At 46.3% G+C, this 26,043-nt stretch overlaps 1 protein-coding gene across 8 annotated transcripts in view; it reads left to right on the plus strand.

The window, feature by feature from the left end:
- Positions 1 to 21,938, plus strand: part of LOC122929149 (protein BTG3-like) — a 134,835-nt gene extending 112,897 nt beyond the window's left edge. For all 8 annotated transcript variants that reach the window (XM_044282647.1, XM_044282651.1, XM_044282645.1 and 5 more), the window contains 3 exons: positions 17,734 to 17,925; positions 19,505 to 19,642; positions 19,720 to 21,938. In XM_044282647.1, the coding sequence (XP_044138582.1) occupies positions 17,734 to 17,925; positions 19,505 to 19,642; positions 19,720 to 20,041 (652 nt within the window). In that variant the 3' untranslated portion in view covers positions 20,042 to 21,938. The remainder of the gene's footprint in view (positions 1 to 17,733; positions 17,926 to 19,504; positions 19,643 to 19,719) is intronic.
- Positions 21,939 to 26,043: the final 4,105 nt, after the last annotated feature.

Genomic DNA, 26,043 nt, shown 5'->3' on the forward strand with positions numbered 1-26,043 from the left:
TAGCGACCAGTATGAATGATGACTATAGACAGGGACCAGTATGAATGATGACTATGGATAGCGACCAGTATGAATGATGACTATGAATAGCGACCAGTATGAATGATGACTACGGACAGGGACCAGTATGAATGATGACTATGGATAGCGACCAGTATGAATGATGACTATAGACAGGGACCAGTATGAATGATAACTATGGATGGGACCAGTATGAATGATGACTATAGACAGTGACCAGTATAAATGATGACTATGGATAGCGACCAGTATGAATGATGACTATAGACAGGGACCAGTATGAATGATGACTATAGACAGGGACCAGTATGAATGATAACTATGGATAGCGACCAGTATGAATGATGACTACGGACAGGGACCAGTATAAATGAAAAATATGGATTAGGACCAGTATGAATGGCGACTATGGATTAGGACCAGTATGAATGGTCACTATGGATTAGGACCAGTATAAATGAAGACTATGGATTAGGACCAGTATAAATGAAGACTATGGATTAGGACCAGTATGAATGGCGACTATAGATGGGACCAGTATAAATGAAGACTATGGATTAGGACCAGTATAAATGGCGACTATAAATGAGGACCAGTATGAATGGTGACTATGGATTAGGACCAGTATAAATGAAGACTATGAATTAGGACCAGTATGAATGAAGACTATGGATTAGGACCAGTATAAATGGCGACTATGGATTAGGACCAGTATAAATGGCGACTATAAATGAGGACCAGTATGTATGGCGACTATGGATTAGGACCAGTATAAATGAAGACTATGAATTAGGACCAGTATGAATGAAGACTATGGATTAGGACCAGTATTAATAACGACTATGGATTAGGATCAGTATAAATGTAGACTATGGATTAGGACCAGTATGAATGGCGACTATAGATGGGACCAGTATAAATGAAGACTATGGATTAGGACCAGTATGAATGACGACTATGGATTAGGACCTGTATGAATGGCGACTATAGATGGGACCAGTATAAATGAAGACTATGGATTAGGACCTGTATGAATAAAGACTATGGATTAGGACCAGTATAAATAAAGACTATGGATTAGGACCAGTATGAATAAAGACTATGGATTAGGACCAGTATAAATAAAGACTATGGATTAGGACCAGTATGAATGAAGACTATGGAATAGGACCAGGATGAATGAAGACTATAGATTAGGACCAGTATGAATGAAGACTATGGATTAGGACCAGTATGAATGGCGACTATGGATTAGGACCAGTATGAATGGCGACTATGGATTAGGACCAGTATGAATGGCGACTATGGATTAGGACCAGTATGAATGGCGACTATGGATTAGGACCAGTATGAATGACGACTATGGATTAGGACCAGTATGAATGACGACTATGGATTAGGACCAGTATAAATGAAGACTATGGATTAGGACCAGTATGAATGGCGACTATAGATGGGACCAGTATAAATGAAGACTATGGATTAGGACCAGTATAAATGGCGACTATAAATTAGGACCAGTATGTATGGCGACTATGGATTAGGACCAGTATAAATGAAGACTATGGATTAGGACCAGTATGAATGAAGACTATGGATTAGGACCAGTATGAATGACGACTATGGATTAGGATCAGTATAAATGTAGACTATGGATTAGGACCAGTATGAATGGCGACTATAGATGGGACCAGTATAAATGAAGACTATGGATTAGGACCAGTATGAATGACGACTATGGATTAGGACCTGTATGAATAAAGACTATGGATTAGGACCAGTATGAATAAAGACTATGGATTAGGACCAGTATGAATAAAGACTATGGATTAGAACCAGTATAAATAAAGACTATGGATTAGGACCAGTATGAATGAAGACTATAGATTAGGACCAGTATGAATGAAGACTATGGATTAGGACCAGTATGAATGGCGACTATGGATTAGGACCAGTATGAATGGCGACTATGGATTAGGACCAGTATGAATGGCGACTATGGATTAGGACCAGTATGAATGGTGACTATGGATTAGGACCAGTATAAATGACTATGGATTAGGACCAGTATAAATGACTATGGATGGGACCAGTATATATGACTATGGATTAGGACCAGCGATTCCCACCACACACACCTGGGTCTCACCCGCTCCGGTGGGTGCCACTTGCCCTCCTACAGATTGTATTGTCTTTTTAGGTTTATTTCATGTAGATTTGGTTTTCATCTGAATAAACTGTGATGAAGGAGATTGTCCTCATTTATTGACCACCCAGTAACGTGCCCAGAATGGATCCGGCTCCGCACAGGGCAGGACTTTCTGAAGGACTCAGGACTGTTTCTCTTTGCCGTCATATGGCTATGTTCACACATGGATAATGGGTTCCAGAAATTCCTGCACCTGTTCTAGAAGCACGGATTTCAGCTAGCCTCGTTCAGGTTGATGGGGCAGCTGCCGAGTGTGAAGCAGTACCTAGACGGCGGACACCAGGTCATCGACCGCGTCCCACCTCCTGTCCCTCCCTCGCTGGCCTGCTACAAGGGGATGTTAGAGGACACTGGAGAAGGAGGCCAGTATCACACGCTACTGGTCAGTGCTGGGCCGCCTGAACATCTGCCTGCTCTGGGCCCTAAATAAGGCCTCATGAACACAAACGTATTTTTGGACTCATCTGATCCAAATTTTTTGCAGGTCGGATGAGGACCCATTCACTTTAACAGGGCTGCAAAAGATGCGGACAGCACACCAGTTGACTCTCTACATTCGTATGTCCGTTCCGCGGCCCCACAAAAAAATAGAACATGTCCTAATTTGGTACGTTTTATGGACAAGGAAAGGACTGTTCTATTAGGGACCGGAGTGAAAATGCGGAACGCACGCGGTCAGGATCTGCATTTTGCGGATCTGTAATTTGCAAATCACAAAAACAGCAATGGCCGTCTGCATGTAAAAAAAAAAGATATATGCCTGTGAGCTGGTCAGAGAAATGAGATATTATGAGGGGTGCCGGCCATCTGTATACGGTACACGACACCTGTGGACATTAATAGGTCATCAGTATCTGATCGGTGCGCTCTGACACCCGGGACGCCCCCCAATCAGCTGCCTTCTACACAGCGCCGTACATTGTATAGTGGCCGTGCTTGGTATCGCACTCAGTCCCATTCACTTCAATGAGTCTGAGCTGCTCCTCAGTCATGTGACCAATAACCGTGTCGTCACTCACTATTCTGCTGGTGCGGTCACTGTGCACATACATTACTTATCCTGTACTGATCCTGAGTTACATCCTGTATTATACTCCAGAGCTGCACTCACTATTCTGCTGGTGCAGTCGCTGTGTACATACATTACTTATCCTGTACTGATCCTGAGTTCCATCCTGTATTATACTCCAGAGCTGCACTCACTATTCTGCTGGTGCAGTCACTGTGTACATACATTACCTATCCTGTACTGATCCTGAGTTACATCCTGTATTATACTCCAGAGCTGCACTCACTATTCTGCTGGTGGAGTCACTGTGTACATAAATTACATTACTTATCCTGTACTGATCCTGAGTTACATCCTGTATTATACTCCAGAGCAGCACTCACTATTCTGCTGGTGCAGTCACTGTGTACATACATTACTTATCCTGTACTGATCCTGAGTTACATCCTGTATTATACTCCAGAGCTGCACTCACTATTCTGCTGGTGGAGTCACTGTGTACATAAATTACATTACTTATCCTGTACTGATCCTGAGTTACATCCTGTATTATACTCCAGAGCTGCACTCACTATTCTGCTGGTGCAGTCACTGTGTACATACATTACTTATCCTGTACTGATCCTGAGTCACATCCTGTATTATACTCCAGAGCTGCACTCACTATTCTGCTGGTGCAGTCACTGTGTACATACATTACTTATCCTGTACTGATCCTGAGTTACATCCTGTATTATACTCCAGAGCTGCACTCACTATTCTGCTGGTGCAGTCACTGTGTACATACATTACTTATCCTATACTGATCCTGACTTACATCCTGTATTGTACTCCAGAGCTGCACTCACTATTCCGCTGGTGGTCCGCAGTTTGTGGACCACAAAACAGCCTACAGTCGTGTGCATGAGCCCCTATACCTAAGATCTGATTCTACTTCTCTACTGGTTTTAGCTCACAATAACTGATGAAATAACTAAAGTGTGAACTCGGCCTAACCACGGCCCGCCTACACAGGTGACAGCGCCTGAGTGGAGGCAGACTGGACAACCTCTGAGAGACAACACCAGGGCGACTAAAAGAAGCAATGTATTAAAGGGAGTCTATCAGCAGTTCTGACCAGGGTAAGGCTACTTTCACACTTGCGGCAGAGTGTTCCGGCAAGCAGTTACGTCGCCGGAACTGCCTTCCGGATCCGTCAAAACGTATGCCAACTGATGGCATTTGTAAGACTGATCAGGATCCTCAAATGCATTCAAATGCCGGACCCGTCTTTCCGGTGTCATCCACAAAAACGGATCCGGAATTTATTTTTTCCGGTCTGCGCATGCGCAGACTGGAAGGACGGATCTGGCATTGCGGTATTTTGAATGCCGGATCCAGCACTAATACATTCCTATGTAAAAAAAATGCCCGGATCCGGCATTCCAGCAAGTGTTCCAGATTTTTGGCCGGAGATAAAACCGTAGCGTGCTGCGGTATTATCTCCGTCCTGAAAATGCAAAAAGACTGAACTGAAGACATCCTGATGCATCCTGAACGGATTTCTCTCCATCCAGAATGCATGGGGATAAAAATCAGTTATTTTCCGGTATAGAGCCCCTAGGACGGAACTCTATGCCGGAAAAGAAAAACGCTAGTGTGAAAGTACCCTAAGCTGCTGACAGCACTAGGTAAGGGCTGGGGACAGCAGGATAAACATACCTTTTGCAAACCTTTTATCAGGAGTCGTGAGAATATGAAGTTTTATTCTGACAGATTCTGCTTCTACAAATGCCCAGTAGGCGGAGCTTCACTGTGAAGTGCTCTCTGCAATCTGTGCTCAGTTGCTTCATAGCTCCTCCCCTCTGTTATAAGTGACAGCTGTAGCATCCAATCAGGAGACCACTACGGCTGTCACTCAGAGCAGAGGGGAGGGGCTATGAAGCAGCTCAATGCAGAGAGCACTTCACAGTGAAGCTCCGCCTTCTGGGCACTTGCAGGAGCGGAATCTGTAAGAATAAAACTTCATATTCACACTACTCCTGATGATAAAAGCCACACAAATGCTGTGTTTGTTGTGCTCGCCCCTACCTAGTGCTGTCAGCAGTTTAACATGGTCAGTATTGCTGACAGCTTACCTTTAGGCATTGGTAATGCCTCACCCACTTATATAGAGCAAACCCCCCCAACCTTCAGCAACTGGGTCACAAGTGATGTGTATGAGACCCTTTATCACACCCCAAAATAAACACAGACCCCCCCCCAGAACAAGTCTCTAAGAAAATAAAGACAACAGTCCCTAAATACAGATGCAGGCCCCTTTAAGGGGTATTCTAGTTATATGACGTTATCCCGTAACAGGATAGGGGATAACAATTCGATCGGTGGGAACCTATTGATCACGGGAATGGGGACCATATACCCTGTGGAGCCCCCCAAAATGAACAGAGCAGCAGGTTAGGCCTGCGCACAGCCTCTCATTTGGGGAGACAGCAGAGTACAGCGCTCACCTATCTCCAGAACCCCATAGAAATTAACAGAGCAGGTGCGCGAATGCCTGACCGGCTGCTCCATTCATTTTGGAGGCTCCACAGGGTACAGGGTCCCCGCGGTAGGTCGCCCGCAATCTAATAGTTATCCCTTAGGCCGAATGCACACAGCTGTGTTCCGCAGCCGGGAGCGGTCCGTGGTATGCCGGGCTGGATTCCTGTTCAGAGCAGGAGCGCACGGCGTCATTGGTTGCTATGACGCTGTGCGCTTCATGCCGCCGCTGCACTACAGTAATACACTTACGGTCTCCTGCAAAAAAGTAGTGCAGATCATGGACCCCATTCAAGTGATATGCAGTCTGCAGCATGGGCACGACCAGCACACGGTGGTGTGCATGAAGCCTAACAGACACTAGACCCCCTAAATCAATAAAGACCCCAGATTAGACCTCTAAACAAGATAGACCCCAGACAAGCCGTCCTCAATAAGCACATATGTCAGATCAGCCCCCTGAACAAATACAGACCAGACCCCCTAAATCAATAAAGACCCCAGATCAGACCGACTAAATCAATACAGACGCCAGACCCTTAAAAATAGAGACCCTAGACCAGACCACTAAACACAATTACTAAGACCGCCTTTTTTAGGAGTAAAAATAAGACGGCACATTTGAAACCCCCGTCTTTAAATTGCCTCAAATGTATGAGCCCTTATTAAATCAGCTTAATCCTATTTGGGTAAAGCCTGACCTCTAGGGGTTGTTTTCGTGTAAGACCGGTTCATATTCACTAAGACTTGTCTCATTGGTTTGCACATGAAAAACCTGCGCCAATGACTAAAAAAGTTGCATCTCTATCTATTTCAATGCAAAAAAGTGTGCAAGTTCTCCCTCAAAACAGACGAGAAGAATAAGCCGGTCAGGAGTGGAGTAGAAATAATTCTGTTTATGTGTCTAATTCAGGCGCAAAACAAAGACAACTCCAAAATTAGTCCCAAAATAAGAATTAGATGAACAAGGCGTGCGTTGGTGCAAAATCTCTTGGTAAATTAGACTGTAAAAAAATAAGACAGTCTGAAACAGCTTTTTTAGGGCTCAGCCTCATGCACACAAACGTATTGTTGGTCCGCCTCCGTTCCACAATTTTTGTATGTCCGCAAAAATAAAGAGCATTTCCTATTTATAGGCCCCTTTCACACGAGCGAGTTTTCCGCGCGGGTGCAATGCGTGATGTGAACGCATAGCACCCGCACTGAATCCTGACCCATTCAGTTTAATGGGTCTGTGTACATGAGCCTTGTTTTTCACGCATCAGTTCTGCGTTGCGTAAAAATCGCAGCATGTTCTATATTCTGCGTTTGTAACGCAGGACAGGCCCCATAGAAGTGAATGGGGCTGCGTGAAAAACGCATTGCATCTGCAAGCAAGTGCGGGTGCGATGCGTTTTTCACTGATGGTTGCTAAGAGACGTTGTTTGTAAACATTCAGTTTTTTATTACGCGCGTGAAAAACGCATCAAAACGCATTGCACCCGTGCGGAAAAAACTGAACAACTAAACGCAATCGCAGACAAAACTAACTTGTTTTAGTGCCATAATCGCAGCATTTTCACTGAACGCATCCGGATCAAATCCCTCACACCCGTGTGAAACCAGCCAAACAAGTCAGTTTTGTCTGCGATTGCGTTTAGTTGTTCAGTTTTTTCCGCGCGGGTGCAATGCGTTTTGATGCGTTTTTCACGCGCATGATAAAAAACTGAATGTTTACAAACAACGTCTCTTAGCAACCATCAGTGAAAAACGCATCGCACCCGCACTTGCTTGCGGATGCAATGCGTTTTTCACGCAGCCCCATTCACTTCTATGGGGCCAGGGCTGCGTGAAAAATGCAGAATATAGAACATGCTGCGATTTTCACGCAACGCAGAACTGATGCGTTAAAAACAACGCTCATGTACACAGACCCATTGAAATGAATGGGTCAGGATTCAGTGCGGGTGCTATGCGTTCACGTCACGCATTGCACCCGCGTGGAAAACTTGCTCGTGTGAAAGGGGCCTTAATCAACAGACCTCAGACCAAACCCCTGTAAACCAATAAAGACCCCAGACCAGACCCAGAAACAAATCTAGGCCCCAGCCCATTAAAAATACAGATCCCCTAAACCAAACTGTAGCATTAATATGTGCCACAAAATTGGCGCCCTCCATCCGGCGGGTATTATGATTCCACCTAGCCAAGCCCCCATTTTCTAGGCGCCTCACAAACGCATCTTGAATAGTGGGGACATTTACTGAAGTGTTTGTGCCTAGTCTAAAAAATCCTGTTTTATGCCTCATTCACACGTCAGTGTTCGGTCAGTGATTTCCATCAGTGCGGCTCTAAACACGGAACAGGAGCAGATCTTTCCCTTATACCCGATGTCTGTGGAGGATCCAGTCCTGGTTTTGGCTCAAAATCACTGACCGACTAATTCAGAATTTTTCTAACTTTTAAGACTTTTTTCGGACCTAATTTCTACTCCACTCCAAGGCTGGCGGACGTTTCTTCGTATGTTTTTAGTGGTGAAGTGCAATGTTTTTTGGATTAAATGTTGTACGACTTTTCTCCGCAAAGATTCAACTTTTTCATTCTTAGGCTAGGGCTACATGGCGACACACAGGGTACAGCTACACTGTAACATGTGTCGTGCGACATTGATGAGGCTCAAAAGTCGCGCAACAATCTTTATAATGATAGTTTATGGTGTCGCTGGGTAGCCCTAGCCTTAGTGACTATAAACCAGTCCAACCGAAAACAACCAGCAGAGGGCAGACTAACACCAGTATGCGGAGTCTAATTCATCGAGGGCTGTGCGACTTGTAATAAATACTCAGCTAAAGGCCTCATGCACACGGACTTTTTTTTTTTTTACGGTCCACAAAAACGGTTTCCGTTGTTCCGTGATCCGTGTCTGTTTTTTCGTCCGTGGGTCTTCCTTGATTTTTGGAGGATCCACGGACATAAAAAATGAAAAAAAAATCTAAGTCAAGTTTGCCTTTGAAATGATAGGAAAAAACGGACACGGATCACGGACACAGATCACAGACGCAGATGACAATCTTGTGTGCAGCCGTGATTTTTCACGGACCCATTGACTTGAATGGGTCCGTGAACCGTTGTCCGTGAAAAAAATAGGACATGTAATATTTTTTTCACGGACTGGAAACACGGATCATGGACGCGGATGATAGATAGAAATGCTTAGGACACGCTCTATCTTTTTTGCAGGGCCGCAGAACAGAACGCACATAGTGCGTTGTCCGCATCTTTTGCGGCCCCATTGAAATAAATAGGTCCGCACCCGTTCCGCAAAATTGGACCTGGAAATACGGTCATGGGAATGGACCCTAACCAAGGTTTCCTTTACACCAGTTTTGATGAATCCTCCCAGTGTTGTATGACTTGTTTGCGGTCACAGTAAGGCCTCATGCACATGACCGTATGTATTTTGCGGTCCGCAAAAAATGGATCCGTAAAAAATATGGATAACGTCCGTGTACATTTCGTATTTTGCAGAACGGAGCAGCCGGCCCCTAACAGAACAGTCCTATCCTTGTCCGTAATGCAGACAATAATAGGACATGTTCTATTTTTTTGTGGAAAGGACATGCAGACATAGGAATGCACACGGAGGAAGGCCTCATGCACACGACCGTTTTTGTGGTCCGCATCCGAGCCGCATTTTTTGGGGCTTGGGTGCAGACCCATTCACTTCAATGGGGCCGCAAAAGATGCGGACAGCACTCCGTGTGTTGTCCGCATCTGTTGCTCCTTTCCGTGGCCCCGCAAAAAAAATATAGCATGTCCTATTCTTGTCCGTTTTGCGGACAAGAATAGGCATTTCTACAATGGACCGCCTGTTCCGTTCCGCAAATTGCGGAAGGCACACGGGCGGCTCCCGTTTTTGAGGACTGCAAAAAATGGCACGGTCGTGTGCATGAGGCCGAACTTCCGTTTTTTGGCGGACCCATTGAAATAAATAGTTCCGCATACGGTCCACAAAAAAAACGGAACAGACACGGAAAGAAATTACGTTTGTGTGCATGGTCTTTGTTTTCTGTTTACATTCCGTTTTTTGCGTTCTGTATACGGAACCATAAATTTCAATGGGTCTGCAAAAAAAACGGAATGTACTCCATATGCATTCCGTTTCCGTTTTTCTGCTTTTCTGTTCCGTTTAGGCTACATGCACAAGACCGTATGTGTTTTGCGGTCCACAAATTGAGGATCCGAACAAAAAAAAAGACAATCCGTATGGCATCCGTTTGTTTTTGGTCCGCACACCGCAGATCCGCAAAAAACTGAAGCCGCCCGTGTGCCTTCCGCAATTTGCGGAACGGAATGGGCAGCCCATTTTAGAAATGCCTATTTTTGTCCGCAAAACGGACAAGAATAGGACATGTTATATTTTTTTTGTGGGGCCTTGGAACGGAGCAACGGATGCGGACGGCACACGGAGTGCTGTCTGCATCTTTTGCGGCCCCATTGAAATGAATGGGTCCACATCCAAGCCGCAAAACAACGGCCGTGTGCATGAGACCTTAAGGATAGAACATGTCCTATTATTGTCCATATTACAGATAAGGTTAGGACTGTTCTATTAGGGGCCAGATGTTCCGTTCCGCAAAATACGGAATGCACACGGATGTCATCCGTATTTTTTGTGGACCGCAAAATACTGAAAAAGCCATAAGGTCATGTGCAATAGGCCTAAGGCTCCATTCACATGTCCGCATCTGTTCCGCAATTGTGCGGTACGGGTGCGGACCCATTCATTCTCTAAGGGGACAGAATGGATGCGGACAGCACACAGTGTGCTGTCCGCATCCGCATTTCCGGAGCGCGCCGCCGTTCTTCTGGTCAGCAGCTCCGGAAAAAAATATTTGTCTGCAAGGCAGTTCTATGGGGGTGCCGGCCGGGTGTATTGCGGATCCGTAATGAACTACGGTCGTGTGAATTGACCCTTAAGCTGAGACTGAAAGACACTGAGGCACATTTATCGAGCCTTCAAAACAGGAGCAATTTCAGTAGTAAATGCAACAAAAAAATAAGCATTTTTTTTTAGACTAAAACCAGACGCAAACCCTTCAGGAAATGCGTCCCATAGTGGAGAGGCTTTAAGGGGTATTCCCATCTGAGACAATGGGGGCATATTGCTAGGATATGCCCCCATTGTCTGATAGGTACCACCTCCGGGACCCGCACCTACGCTGAGAACGGCGCGGGGAAGGTGGTGGCTGGAGGACCCCAGGCTTACCAGGGTCCGGCCACCGCCAAGCCCTCCCCCCATAGTAGTGAATGGGAATGCAGCATGCTTGCGCAGCCACTGCTCCGATTCATTTCTATGGGGCAGACAGCAATTTTCGGCAGTCATAAAGAAATGAATGGAGGGCGGCTGCACATGCGCAGTGCGCCCTCCACAACTTTCGGGGCTCCGTTCGCAGCGTAGGTGCGGGACCCAGAGGTGGGACGCGCACCTATGACACAATGGAGGCATATCCCAGCAATATGCCCCCATTGTCTGAGATGGGAAAACCCCTTTTAGGATAAAATACAAGCACCGCACATGTGAACATACCTGGTCTACAACCCCTGGTTCACCATCTGTTGTGAGACTACAAACCCCAGCATGCCCTCACCGACATAGTGGGACCTGAATGTCTTTCATTTATCAAGGCATTATAAAAGTTGACCACTAGGTGGCGACCTACTCCACATCTCACATACACAGAGACAGGGCTTATGCACAGAAACGTGTTTTTTTTCTGCTTCCGATCCGCATTTTTTGAGGCTCAGAAGCGGACCCATTCACTTCAACGGGGCTGCAAAAGATGCGGACAGCGATGTCCGCTCCGAGGCGTCTGCAAAAAAATAGAACAGTCCATTTTACGGACAATGACTGATGGAAATCACTGACATGTGAATGAGGCTTAGGCCTCTTGCACACGACCGTATGACTTTTTCAGTATTTTGTGGTCCGCAAAAAACAGATCCACAAAAAATACAGATGACGTCCATGTGCATTCAGTTTTTGGGGAATGGAACAGCTGGCCCCTGATAGAACAGTACTATCCTTGTCCGTTATGTGGACAATAATCGGACATGTTCTATCTTTGAATGGAACGGAAAAACTGAAATACGGAAACGGAAGGCATACGGAGTACCTTCCGTTTTTTTTTGCAGATCTATTGAAATAAATGGTTCCGTATATGGTCTGTATACGGAACGCAAAAAACGGAACGGAAAGGGGGAAAAAAAGTTTGTGTGCAAGAGGCCTTAAGGGTACTTTCACAGTAGCGTTTTTAGAATCCGGCAGGCAGTTCCGGCATCCGTACATCTGCAAAGCATTTTTTCTGAATCCGTTAGACAGATCCGGTGAAATACGGAATCCATCTCATCTGGAATAACGGATCCAGTATTTACATTTTTTTAAAGATCAAAAGAGAAACCCGCTCCTCCTATATCCCAACGCATGCGCAGACCGGAAAACCGAATCCGGCGATGCAGCAATTTCCGGAACACTTGGTACCGTTTCCGGCATTAATACATCTTTATGGAAATTTATGCCGGATCCGGCAAGTGCGGTATTGTTCTGGGATTTTGGCCCCGAAAAAATACCGCAGCATGCTGCAGAATTTGGTCCAGTCAAATACCGGACAAGGGACGGAACTGACGCATACTGGACGGATTGCTTTCCATTCAGAATGCATTAAGACAAAACTGATGCGTCAATACCGGAAAAGAACAACACTGGTGTGAAAGTACCCTAAGGCTAGGTCTAAATGACGACATGCGTCGCACTGCGACATGCGACATGCTGCGACGTGACAGTTGCAAACAATCGATTCGAGATGGATTTTTCTGCGACTGTCGCGTCGCAGTTGCAGCATGTTGTATTGCAACACCATAGACTAGTCACGCAACATTGGTGCAACAAAATGCTGCGCGACAAATGTTGCTGTGTAGGCGGAGTCCACATCAGCGATCAGCCTTTCCGTTCTCCGTTTAGGAGCAGGAGAACGGAAAGGACGGATTCGGCACATAACTGAGCCGAACGGAGCCTACGGCCCCTATAGACTGTAATGGGGTCTGCTAGGTTTACGCTCAGATGATTATTTTGGAACGGAGATGAAAGTAGTGCGCGCAGGACTGTTGTCTCCGCTCCAAAATCATCTTCTGATCGTAAACCTAACGGACCCCATTCTAGTAGTTGTGCGTCACATGTCGCCATGTAGACCTAGCCTGAGTAAGGTGGGTGATGGGAGCCGCTCTCAGGTGTCCTGCAGGGATCGTCTACTAATTGGCCAATTGATGGTGATCACTCGTTACCTGCACACATATAAAATCCCATCAGGCCGGGCAGCTGTGTGGTGTGCATTGTGTTATACAGGAGCAGGTGAGAGGAGATGTGCCCAAGCACTGGGTTACTGCAGACATGTGCTGGGTAAAGTGTGCCTGAGGTTCTGGTGCAGAATCTGCCCTGGGGCCCCTGAGTGATTCATGGTCCTGACCTGGGGCCCCTGAGTGATTCATGGTCCTGACCTGGGGCCCCTGTGTGATTCATAGGGCCCTGGGCTGCTTTGTGTGATCAGAGCTGGATAATGTGGTTGTCAGTATACTGAGGGCTGTGTGGCCTCATCCAGTTAGGGGGCTGTTCACATGTGCAGGCAATATCCAGGGGTTTGTGTGTGTATATAAATCCAGGTCTTTGTACTTTACCTTCTATGGTCCATAGAAACTAACATCAAACCCTGCACTTGGCTGTAACCTAAAGGGGTTATTTGGGGATTAATATTGATGGCCTAGTGTCTGGACAGGTTAATAATAACAGATGTGTGGGGGTTGGACACCCAGGACCCCTGCAGATCAAGTGTTAAAGGGGTTGTCTGGGTTCAGAACTGAACCTGGACATATCCCTGTCTTCACCCCACCAGCCCCCTGATGTCAGCAGTTCCTGCTCTGATGCTCTCCTTTGCCCTGTGCTAAATTGTGCAGGACTAAGGTGCATGGGGTTGTGAATGGTGTGTGTGTTTTATCCAGGTGGCATTTGGACTTTAAAATCTGCAGCGTGTCAGTAGTTTGTGATTCCAAACCTTCTGTAGAGGGGCTTTTCCATAGACTTTATTAGGGTTGTTAAGAGTGAGCAATAAGGCTACTTTCACACTTGCGTTCAGTACGGATCCGTCTGCATTATAATGTGAAAGTGTGAAAGTAGCCTCAGACGGATCCGTCCAGACTTTCAATGGGGGACGGATCCGTTTGAAGATTGAGCCATAGTGTGTCATCTTCAAACGGCTCCGTCCCCATTGACTTACATTGTAAGTCTGGACGGATCCGCACGGCTAGACTGTGTGCCGGTCGCCCTGTGGGGTTGTTAGGCTGTAAACGCATGCAGTGACGGGTGGTGTAACTGGGCGATGCCCCCGGCTTCAGTGCTGCTGTAGAGCTGGACGGGCAGCTGAGAAGTCGCACTTTAAAGTGCAGCGTTGCGGCCAGCTGGTTGCATGTGATGGACTCAGGAGCTCCTCTGGTCTTCTAAGGCTACTTTCACACTTGCGGCAGTGTGATCCGGCGGGCAGTTCCGTCGTCGGAACTGGCCGCCGATCTGCCGCTGACTGAAAGCATTTGTGAGACGGAGATGGATGCGGATCCGTCTCACAAATGCATTGCAAGGACGGATCCGTCTTGTACATTTTTTCTCATTTTTACCGATCTGCGCATGCCGGAACGACTGATCCGGTATTCTGAATGCCGTATCCGGCGCTAATACATTCCTATGGGAAAAAATGCCGGATCCGACATTCAGGCAAGTCTTCAGTTTTTTTTCGCCAGAGAGAAAACCGTAGCATGCTGCGGTTTTCTCTTTTGCCTGATCAGTCAAAACGACTGAACTGAAGACATCCTGATGCAAACTGAACGGATTACTCTCCATTCAGAATGCATTAGGATAAAACTGATCAGTTATTTTCCGGTATAGAGCCCCGAGGATGGAACTCGGTGCCGGAAAAGAAAAACGCAAGTGTGAAAGTACCCTAAGCCGACGGCTGCACCGTCCTGCTGTGCGGGGACACCGGGTGCATGCTTGTAAAGCGAAGGGGGCTCTGTCTCACCAGCTCGTGGGAGCTTCACTTCCTGCGTTCTCACTGGTGGTGATGGTCTGAACAGGCCTCCCCTCGGCTATTCCAACAGGGGACCCGCCGTCTCCAGCAGAAGATCCCTGGCGCCCCTCCCCCCACACAGCGCCGGTATCTGCGGCACTTGCATAACGCCAACTTTTTGGACACTCATATTGTTACACTTCAATAGTTTTCTATTACAAAATAAGGGCTTGTTCACACGACCGTTGCCCGTGCTGTGGACTGGAAACTGCAGTTCGCAATGCACGGGCACCGACCATGGGCCAGCCGCATGTGGATCGCGGACCCATTCACTTGAATGGGTCCGCGATCTGTCCGTTCCGCAAGAAGATAGAGCAAGTTCAATCTTTTTGCGGAGGCACTCCGTGGGGTTCCTTTCCGTGCATCCATGATGCAGAATGCACACGGCCGGTGCCCCGTGCATTGCGGACTCGCCGGATGCGGGCTGCAATACGGCAATGGTTGTGTGAATGAGCCCTAAGAGACCAGACACTCTCTGAATCAATATTATAAATGCAATAATCTATACCTCAGGTCAAAGAGGGACTTGTCGGAGTTCTCTCAGATGTATACATCACCTTAGATGTATTCACTTACTGGTGACAGATGGTTACCTCATAATATACACACAAAGATGCCGCATGCTAATGAGCTGATTCGAGTCCGGCGTGATGTCATTGAGTCAGCGTATATTTAATTCAGAGCTATAGCCACTCCCCTGCCTAGCTGCTGCTGATTCATATGGAAAAAAACTGTCAATCAGCAGTAAGTGGGCGGGGAGAGTCAGGAGCTCATGAATATTCAGGACTCATCATTATCAGCTGGAGCTTTTCAATACAAGATGTTGGCAGATTGACTTGGTCAATTAAAGAAAGTAAGCCAGCATTTTGCTAAGAGAATCAGTCACTTATTTGTTGCCCTTAGTTAGGACACCATAATACTGGTGACGGGTTCCCTTAAAAAAATTTTTTGTTTTTAAAATTAATTACTCAGTCCTCATATTAAAAATACACATGAGTATAATGTCCCAAAACACTTGTAAGATTAAACTATAAATGCCTTTATCCCATATGGTGAATGCCATAGTGAAAAACAAAATGGTTGCCTTTTTTCACCTCCCCAAAAAACTTAAAAAACAGATCAAAAGGTCACACACCCCAAAATGGTATAAATGAAAACTACACGTCCCGCAAACAATGAAGCTCTGCCAACATAACTATAAATGACATTTTGGGAGTCAGAATATGGCGTTGATAAACGTTTTTAGAACAATAAATGTGGCATCGCTGATCGTACTGAGGGTCTTAAAACCCTCGTTGTCAATGGGGACAAAACGGAACAAACCAGAATAGTCCGTTCCGGTTTTTCGTTCTGTGACCGTGTGGGTTTTGTCTCGTTTGCAAAGCTGAAAAAGCTGGATCCAGCACTAAAAACAATGGTGCCGGATCCGGTTTTCTTTGGCGTCCATTGACTAACAATGGTGTTGGTGCCAGATCCGGTTTGTTCAACTTAATACAACAAAAAACAGATCCTTGAGTCCATTCACACGTTTGCAAAATGGGTCCACATCCGTTCCGCAGTTTTGCGGACCCATTCATTTTCAATGTGGCCGGAATGTGCTATCCACATTTGTGGTTCCGCACTTCCGTTCCGCAAAAAATAGAACATGTCCTATTGTCTGCAATTTTCTGAGTGCGGAACGCAAATTGCCGGTGTCTGTGTTTTGCAGATCCGCATAATGCATACGGACGGGTGAACGAGCCCTTATTTTGAGCATCGGTTATGAATGGTTCTGCATGTAGGACTTTCTCAGTCAAATTACTGATCTGAGGAAAGTGACACAAACTGATCACAAGTGATGTGCAAAATAAAGGATCCGTGTTTTGTTTTTCCTGATGGATCAGATGAATGGAAAGCTAAACGGTGACGTGAACTCGGCCTTAAAGGGGTCCTCTCACTTCAGCAAATGGTATTATATAGAAAAAGTAAATACAAGCCCCTTACTAATGTACAGTGATTCTCCATATTGGCTCCTTTGCTGGCTGCATTCATTTTTCCATCACATACACAGTTGGTTTCCATGGTTATGACCACCCTGCAATCAATCAGTGGTGGTCGTATATAAAGTACTTGCCTGTGTGAGCTCCCACACTCCAGGCCACCAGAGGCCTCAGCTTTTCCTGTACTGTGTAAGCACGACCACCACTGATGGATTTCAGGGTGGTTGTAACCACAGAAACAAGACGTGCATAATGTGATGGAAAAATGTATACAGTAGTAAGCGGCTTCTATCAACTTCCTCTACTTGATAAAGGCCACCCGCTGCAGTGTCGCCATGTAGTTGTATGACCGTAGGGCACCGAAGTGAGCATAAATGTGATTTTTAATGCAGGTTTTGTTAACCCCACGGAAGTCTGCGGGGGAATTTATTCTACAAAAGTTGTGGAATCGCACAAACCTTTGATATGCTGAAGATTTCTAAATCCACATGACAGGTCAACTTCTACAGGGAAAGCGGTGTAAATGAGGCTTTACGCATCTCGTTCACTTTGCTGGCGCTGTATTGCGCAGGCAGTTTCTCAGCGCCTGCACACTCACGCTGTGGGTCAATTTCCATACAGATGTTACAAGTTGGGTTTAAATCTCCTTTTGCTGGTGCCATGAAACATTGTGAATTTTCCACCTGCAGCTTGTACATTGTGACTGTAACCTAAGGTGCCAAACTAGTGGGTCCTATGTGCCATGCTGGACACTAAATCCATATGATGACTACCCCTGAGTGGGCTATCGTGGACACATGCACTCATGTTAAATTCTGTTTCTAATGAGGCTTCTGCTTGGTTCAGGCTCCCCCTACATCAGAACATGCATCTAGAAATCAAGGCTGCTGTCAACTTCCTCGTGAAGATACTTGGTCTGAAGAAGACGATGAAGCCGCATGAACTCGATGCTCTGGGCAAGCACCTTGTGTGCATCCTGTGTGACAAATACCAGGGACACTGGTACCCAGACATGCCGGCCCGAGGACAAGCCTTCAGGTACGGCTCCGACCCCAGACCATGCCTTGGTCCCTGTATCCAGCACAAGGCGTACAAGAGCCTTTCTGGTACACTCAGGAAAGAGCACCAATATCTGATGTAGAGTTGTTGCGATACCAAAATTCAGGCATGTCCAAAACTATAACTTACAGCTATTAGGGCATGCTGGGAGTTGTAGTTTTGCAACAGCTGGAGGGCTGCAGTTTGGACATGCCTGCCATAAAGTATTGTGATACTCAATACCAACCGATAAAAATAAAACAAAAAAGCCATGTGCATTCTGCATTTTTAAAAATGGCAAATCGTGCAGTTTTTTTAAAATATTTTAATTGTTTGGACTTTTTGGACGTGGCAATATAGGTCTGACTGTAAATGCCTTTTGTGTTTCTACTTCTGAACAGTAAACTTTGTGCTGCTGCATTTAAAGAACCTGGACATCTTTATTTTTCCATCCACTCTTGTTCTTTTTCAGGGACAGCTTGTAGCTTCCACTGGTGCAAGTGTTTTTTTTTTTTTAACATTACTTGTTTTGTCAGTAAACCCCTCAATGTCTGCCCTGCAAAGTCATCTGACTACGGCATGATTAGGTTATTGGGTCATTTACTCAGGGCCTTACTTTTTACACTCCAGATTTTCCTCCAACCCCAGCCTTCCAAATAAACACACAGCCACTGTTCAGATTAAATCGGCCACAGCAGCTGTTTTATTAATAAAATAAATGCATAACTTAAATAAAAAAATAACATTAACCCTGATGAGGAAGATCATAGAAGCCCCAAAATTTACCATCTATAAAAACCCAACATGGCACTTCCATCTTGCCTCAGCCGTAAAACACCAGCTTGGAGACACCAACTAATGGACGCCTCTTCGAACCTACCAAGTGCCTCAACTAGGAGTCCAGCCCCACCATTTTCAATACCATCCTAAACCACCAGTTTCTAGGATCTGCCGCGACAGCCACTCAACCTTGCAAACCCATGCCCAGAACCACACCACCATCACTCAATCCAACCCACTGTTAATAATTCAGTATCCTACAAACATTCTAACCCCTCAACACTTGGGAGGGCAGGAGTTCCTTCATCAAAACTGTGCCTGCTCCTACACCGCCCCCTTGCTTATTAACCCTAACCCACCCCTTTTCTATAAGCCCCTCCCCACCTGCCATTAACTCCTTCCTACCCAAAACCTTTTCATGACTGCCTCCCCTAACTCCGTCCTAGTCCGGGCTCACTGGCCTGGAGATGTCTTAGTCCAATGCTTATCATAGCATCCCCTTGATCTTGTTGCAGGGAGCCAATGGGGTGAGAAGATGAGAATCCTAAACGGGGACCCCCAACTCTGAATTAACAATTGTGGTGTACAGAAATGGGTTTTCTGATATGAAAAGGAATTGATGACCTAGCCTCAGGATAGGTCCGATTTCTCACATCAGTTAGTGTCCAAGTCCTGGCATCCCACTAGTCGGCTGTTTCAGGGATGTTATGGTGCATTTAATTACATTAATATATTTACGCCTAAAGATCTGGATAATTATCGAAGCATTGCCACATGGTCTGACCAATTCTCATTGCAGGTGCATCCGCATTAATCCCTGGCAATATGCTGATGAGTCCCTGCTTCAAGCCTGTGCAAGATGTGGAATAGAGTACACGAGACTTCCCCTCCCGGAGGAGATTACCCTCTGGATTGATCCCTTTGATGTTTGTGGAAGGTGAGAGTTTACCTTTTATCTTTACACCTTTATTGCGCTGAACTTCAGTTGACAATGTCTTCATTCTGTTCTCATAGGTTTGGAGAACACACTGATCACTTCACAATCGCCACATTCGAGCACCTTGTGGTAACAGCACCGGTCCTTGACTATCCAGGAACGGAGACGTCGGACTATTCCTCTGGGGGACCTTCATCTGCTGGGTCCACTTCTGAAAGCTCATCTGATGATGAAACCTCTGGAGAAAAGGCCATTGATAAAGATGAAGCTTTTGACTTTTCCCCAAGGGCTGGGAGTCCAGTGATTGAGGAGATGAGATGTTGTACTGGGTCAGAAATGGTTGAGACAGGCGCCATGGAGACTAGATATAGAGTATTGCTAGTAGGAAATGGGAGCTAACAAGGTTTTGTGCTCTGTAGTACGTTGGTCCTAGCACAGCCCTGTTTATTTTTTTATTTTTTTAATGCTCTGAGAATAGACTAAGCTTGAAGGTCTAGACAATTGGGGGGGAATGTCTATAATGAAGGAAGATGTACGTAGATGGGTTCTACTAGTACAGATGAATAGCTTGCTCTGACTTCCCCCAAGTCTAGTCTTGAATTCTCCTTGATGTAGTTTACATGTTTTAAGTCTAGCCAAGGATATTGCCGTCCAACTATAGAAACTTGATGCTTTTGGGAGTTGTAGAGAAGTCGCGCTGCAGGGTCACTTAATGTAGTCGAGGCTTGTTTGATGCAGCTTGGGTTAGTCCTGAAGGGCTAACAGTAGTACTTGCCTATTCCAGAGTAAGTTTTTAGGTCCTGTGAATGCTGGTAAATCGCAGGTTTTTAGCACTTTTAATTAATTCTATATTTTTTACTATTGTCTGTACCTGAGATGAGCATTACTTGGCATTAGGCCTTGGACTAATCTGACATTTTAAAGCTTGTCATCAACTAATCCATAGTTGGTTTTTTTTTGGGGGGGGGGGGGGGGGTTTAGCTTAAGGCCAGTTTCACGTGAATATAATATGGTCTGACCTCAGGACTAAACCCAAACTGACAGCAGCATCCAATTACTGTTAGTTCAGGTTGTTAGACCTGCAGTTGACAGAACTTGTTCATATTGCATTTCTGTAGAATTGGCTTAAGCCCAGATGTGTTAAAAGGCAGGTTCTGCATGTACTGAGCTGGAAACTGATTTTTAGATTGAACTTGCAGGTGGTGGCTGGTAAAATGTAGTAATGGTAATCTCTGCTAGGTCCAAAATGGAGCCTACTGTGTCTGGAGCAGAATGTCTGGATGTTCACCTTGGCCATATTTCCAATCTATGCAATGCTTGCTGAAAATATAGCTGTGTGAAGCCACTCTTGGACTAACTTCCATGGTAAATCACATGGGGGTTTTCTGAACTGATCCAAGATCTCCATAGCGTTCTTCAGTAACTTGTGGTGTGTCTGGTGACACAAGGTCTGGTCAATGATGCTGTAACATGGTCTGTAGCTGAGGCCTTGTTGGACCTGGCACAGCTTTCAAATATTTTACCTGGTGAACATGGGCATACAAAGCATCCTTTTATAATGGGTATAGCGTATTTTGCAAAGTAACAATCCAATGCGCATGTCCCATAGGGGTCACTGCTAAACTGGAGGTACAAGACACTGGTTACTCTAAAGAATACTGTACCAGTATGGCTGAAAAGCTCATCCATAAATAGTGGTCTGTAAGATTTGGAGACTTGGAGAAGCGGAGCTGACAGTATGTCCCACTTTGAGGAACTGAGCCCAGTTGGGCTGATTGATCCGTCTGGCCTGCTTGGGGAAGGAGTCTTGATTTTTGGCTTCTTCCTCAGATCAAATGTCCTCATGACTCCCCATCGTCCTGTTGCAATTTCAGGTGTCTGATCATTGGCTCATACTAAAAAGTACCTATATTTCCCAGAAAACTACTCCTTTCTACTGGCAGCTGGTCCTCGTGGGTTGCTGCAGGCCTTGGGTGTATTGTTCTCTGGGCCTGGATAATGGGAAGAGCTTTGCAATACAGATTTGCCACTTTATGCTGTGGTTGGTTCTTCAGCAGAACATTCTATGCTTACAATACATTAAAATGGTAATCCTTTTGGAAAACTCTCAGTTGCTCTATTTTTTTTTTTACTCTGGAGATTCCTGCATCTGCCTTGAAGGTGAATTGTAAGTACTTTCACACTTACGTTTTTCTTTTTCGGCATAGAGTTCCGTCCTGGGGGCTCTATACTGGCAAAGAACTGATCAGGTATATCCCCATGCATTCTGAAAGAGTAATCCGTTCAGGATGTCTTCGGTCATTTTGACTGATCAGGCAAAAGAGAACCGTAGCATGCTACTTTTATCTCCGTGGCGAAAAAAAAAAACTGAAGACTTGCCTGAATGCTGGATCCGGCTTTTATTTATTTTTTTGTGCAGGATTCGTCCTTCCTGTCTGCGCATGTGCAGACTGAAAAATAAGTGGAGAAAATAAATGCCGGCTCAGTTTTGCCGGATGAAACTGGAAAGACAGATCCAGCACTTCAATGCATTTTTCTGACTGATCAGGCATTTTGAAGAACTTGCAGTACTATATCGTTCATTCTGAGACTTGTGTATTACAATATTTTAACTGACAAGTTCTTGTTGGTATCAGATTGAAGAATGATGGATATGGATTTATATGATTAATGCTGTTACCAGTCACCTATCAAATGTCAGCAATGTAACTTGCTTTGTACTGCAGAATAAACATTTTAAATGGTCCATTGTGTGTGGTTTTCTAAAGAAATTAAGAATGGTGCAATGCCAAAACCATGCAAAACTAAAGATGGTCTTTAGCTGTAGTTGTAGGATTATATATCTCCAGCCTTTAAAGGAAACCTGTCACCACTGACATGGAATGTTATAGAGCAGGAGGAGCTGAGCAGATTAATGGTGCCCTTTAATTGTATGAGGTCTGATTGTGATGGACAAAATTTGTACATTTCCTTATCCACCATGACTGCTACCATAGAGATTGACCCTTGTCCTCTATAGGGGCAGGAACACAGAGTTTAAAAGGCGACCACCCACTCGCCCTCAGTGTTTTCTGTCCCTATCGAGCACCTCCTGTGGGAGGTATTGTTTTTAGTGGATGGTTCGGATGGGAGGTATCGTTCCTATCTCCCTCTGCCCTCCGGCGGTAGATTCCAACGCTGGGCAGAGGTGTAGCACACGAGGGAACTCGTCCATGTTATCTGGGGGCCTGCTTTCCCTCCATGACCTGGGTTCTCCCTTCCCTTCTGTGCGGAAGCAGACCGCCATAAGCACGGCACGCCAGCATTGATGCATGCCGCAGGTCCGGCGCTCAGGCACTTCAACAGTGAGTTACCCTGTGGGGAATAAGAAACAAATGTTTCTTACAATGTGCCCCATGCCAGTCTAATGCCTAGTTGCTCCTCTCTTATAGGGAGCAAAGGCTAAGATCAAGGCCAGAAACACAAGTTGTGCTAAAAGGCTACAGGAAGGTTATACTAAGGCTACTTTTCCCCTCCCCCACAACAGCACCTTAGAGAGATGGCTCCGCCCCAGGACAGGAAACCTGCAGCATAAAAAAGGTGGAGCCGCTCTCCCACCTCAGTGAGGTTTCCTGTCCTGGTACGGGAGCCTGCAGTGTCGTCCTGACCTTGAAGTCCCGGTAGAAGCCGGAGGGTCGGGGCGGCAGTCGGTACCTGCCCGATTGTTCCCCGCAGGCGCGGGGATGAAGTTCCGGAGGCGGCCGAGGCGTCTCTCTGGATCCAGGGCGGAAGGTGCTGGTCCCTCAGGCGAGGAGGACGGCGCCGGCGGTTGAAGAAGGCCAGAGGGCCTTGCTGACTTACAGACTCACCAAGCGCCGCCGGATGTGTAAACGGCGAACCGGAAGCGCCATGCGGTCCACGGCCGTGCGTTCCACGGCAGTGCACTTCCGGTCAGGTGACCGGAAGTTCGGCTTCCCGGTAGTTTTTAAACCCGGCTCCAGGCAGGTATGATAACTGGGTGGTTCGGGACGCCAGGGACGGATATCCAGAGGCCGGAAAGGGGTTCCTGGACAAATTGAGCGTGGTGGGTCTGCAGAAGCAGTGATCTCTCAGGTGAGAGTAGCACTTGGTGGCAATTTATAATAAAGGCATTGTTTATCAGTGCAGGTTGTTGCCCCCACTATGGACGAAGAGAAGAGGTCTGAAAGTGCGGATGCGCAGATCTTGCCACCGGTATTGTGAGTCCTATTCTCGGTTGTCAGAGATCTGGACTGTTCCTCAGTGTTGTGTGTGTTCCGTTTTTTCTTAGACGGTGCCTAAGAAGGTGGAGGCAAAGAAAAAGAATAAAGAATGCCCTATCTGCAAAAGCCCGCTGTCTTCTTCTTACACTAAAAAGCTCTGTCAGCAAGGACCGCTTCCCTTTCTAATTCTGCGCGACGTGCTTTGTGGCTGAAGAATTGGAAAGTGGGAGATCTGTCATCCAAGTTGAGGCTTTGTAGCATTCCCTGTGATGGCCAGTTTCTTTTCGGGTCGGAGCTTGACTCTTTACTCGAGAAGGCGGCAGATAGGAAGAAGTTTCCCCAGGAATCTCTTACGCAGTTTAAACAATATAAGCGGCCCTTTCGGAACCCGTCAAGGTTCCAGGGTAAGAGGCAGATGGGGGACAAAGAACAGGGTTCTAGGCCCAGATCAGGAAATAAGGGGTTTTTGTTTGGATCTGCCACAGGCCGTACATCAAAACAGGGTAAGCAATGACGCCATGATCCCAGTAGGAGGAAGGTTAAAGTTCTTTCTTCCTGCTTGGGAAAGGATGGCAGGAAGATGGTTAGTGTGTCTTCTGCGGGAGGGTCTAAGTTTGGAATTCCTGCGTTGGCCCGCAGAAAGATTGGTGGTGTCAAGGTCTTCCCCTGTCATGCTGCAAGAAATAAAAAAATTGATAAGCAAGAGGGTGTTGATTCCTGTCCCAGAGTCAGAGCTAGGGCAGGGATTTTATTCCACCCTGTTTTTAGTAAAGAAACCAGATGGGTCATACCGGACCATCATAAATCTCAAATATCTGAACAAGTTCTAAAAAGCCAGAAAATTCAAGATGGAGACTATCAGATCAGCAATATATCTTTTATCTCCAGGGTGTCATATGGCGGTTCTGGATTTAAAAGATGCTTACCATCATATTCCGATCCATCCAGATCACCAGAGATTCCTCCGGGTGGCAGTGAGAACCGAGGTGGGACTTCTTCATTTTCAGTTCCAGGCCCTTCCCTTTGGCCTCTCCATGGCACCTCGGATCTTCACCAAGGTAGTGGCGGAGATGGCTTCCTTCATCAGAAGAGAGGACATCACGTTTTTGCCTTACCTGGACGACTTTCTGGTAGTAGCCCAGTCTCGGGAGGAGTGTGCCAGGTCTCTGGATCGGGTTATGGAGGTTCTTCGGTCTCTGGGTTGGCTGTTAAACATCCAAAAGTCCAGGTTGGAGCCGGCAACGAGCCAGGTTTTTCTAGGTCTGGTTCTGAATTCCAGGCTGGAGAGAACCTTTCTCACAGACGAGAAGGTAGCTGGGGTTCAAGGAAGAGTTCAGAGGGTTCAGTTAGAACGGAACCTGTCTATAAGAAAAGCTATGTCTCTGTTAGGAGTTCTAACTTCCTGCATACCAGCAGTCCAGTGGGCTCAGAGACATTCCCGCCAGTTACAGGTAGAGATCTTGGCTGCTACAAGACGGGCGGGGGCATCCCTGGAGTCAGTGATGAGCTTGTCAGAGGTGACCCTTTCTTCCCTGGATTGGTGGAAGGAGGTAGAAAATCTGAATCAGGGACTTCCCTGGGCCTTTCCGGAACCGGTGGTGGTTACTACAGACGCCAGCCCCTGGGGTTGGGGGGCTCATGTGGAGGATCGGATCTTTCAGGGAGAGTGGTCCCAGGGTCAGAAACAGTTTTCATCAAATCGGAAGGAGCTGAGGGCAGTCCTGCTGGCCTTGAGAGCGGTTCTTCCGATGATCCTGAACAGACATGTGAGGGTGATGTCCGACAATCGGACAGTGGTCTCATATCTCAATCGCCAGGGAGGGACCAGGTCAGATTCTTTACTAAGGGAGTCGAGATGGATATTCGAGGAGATAGAGGGGAGAGTGCTTCATCTCTCGGCCATTCATATCAGAGGGGTCGAGAATTCTCGAGCAGACTTTCTGAGTCGCCACAGACTGCGTCAGGGAGAGTGGTCTCTAAATCCCAAGATTTTTTCCCAGATAGTAAGATTATGGGGGTTACCTTCAGTAGATATGTTCGCCACAAGGGAGAACAGAAAGGTACGGGATTTTTTTCTCCCTCAGTCCAGAGGAGTGCCCATCTGGGGTAGACGCCTTTCTCCAGAAATGGGATTTTCCACTAGGCTACGCCTTCCCTCCACTTCAGCTGATTCCTCTGGTA

The sequence above is a fragment of the Bufo gargarizans genome, chromosome 2 (genome assembly GCF_014858855.1).
Source record: "Bufo gargarizans isolate SCDJY-AF-19 chromosome 2, ASM1485885v1, whole genome shotgun sequence".
In the NCBI taxonomy this organism is placed as follows: Eukaryota; Metazoa; Chordata; class Amphibia; order Anura; family Bufonidae; genus Bufo; species Bufo gargarizans.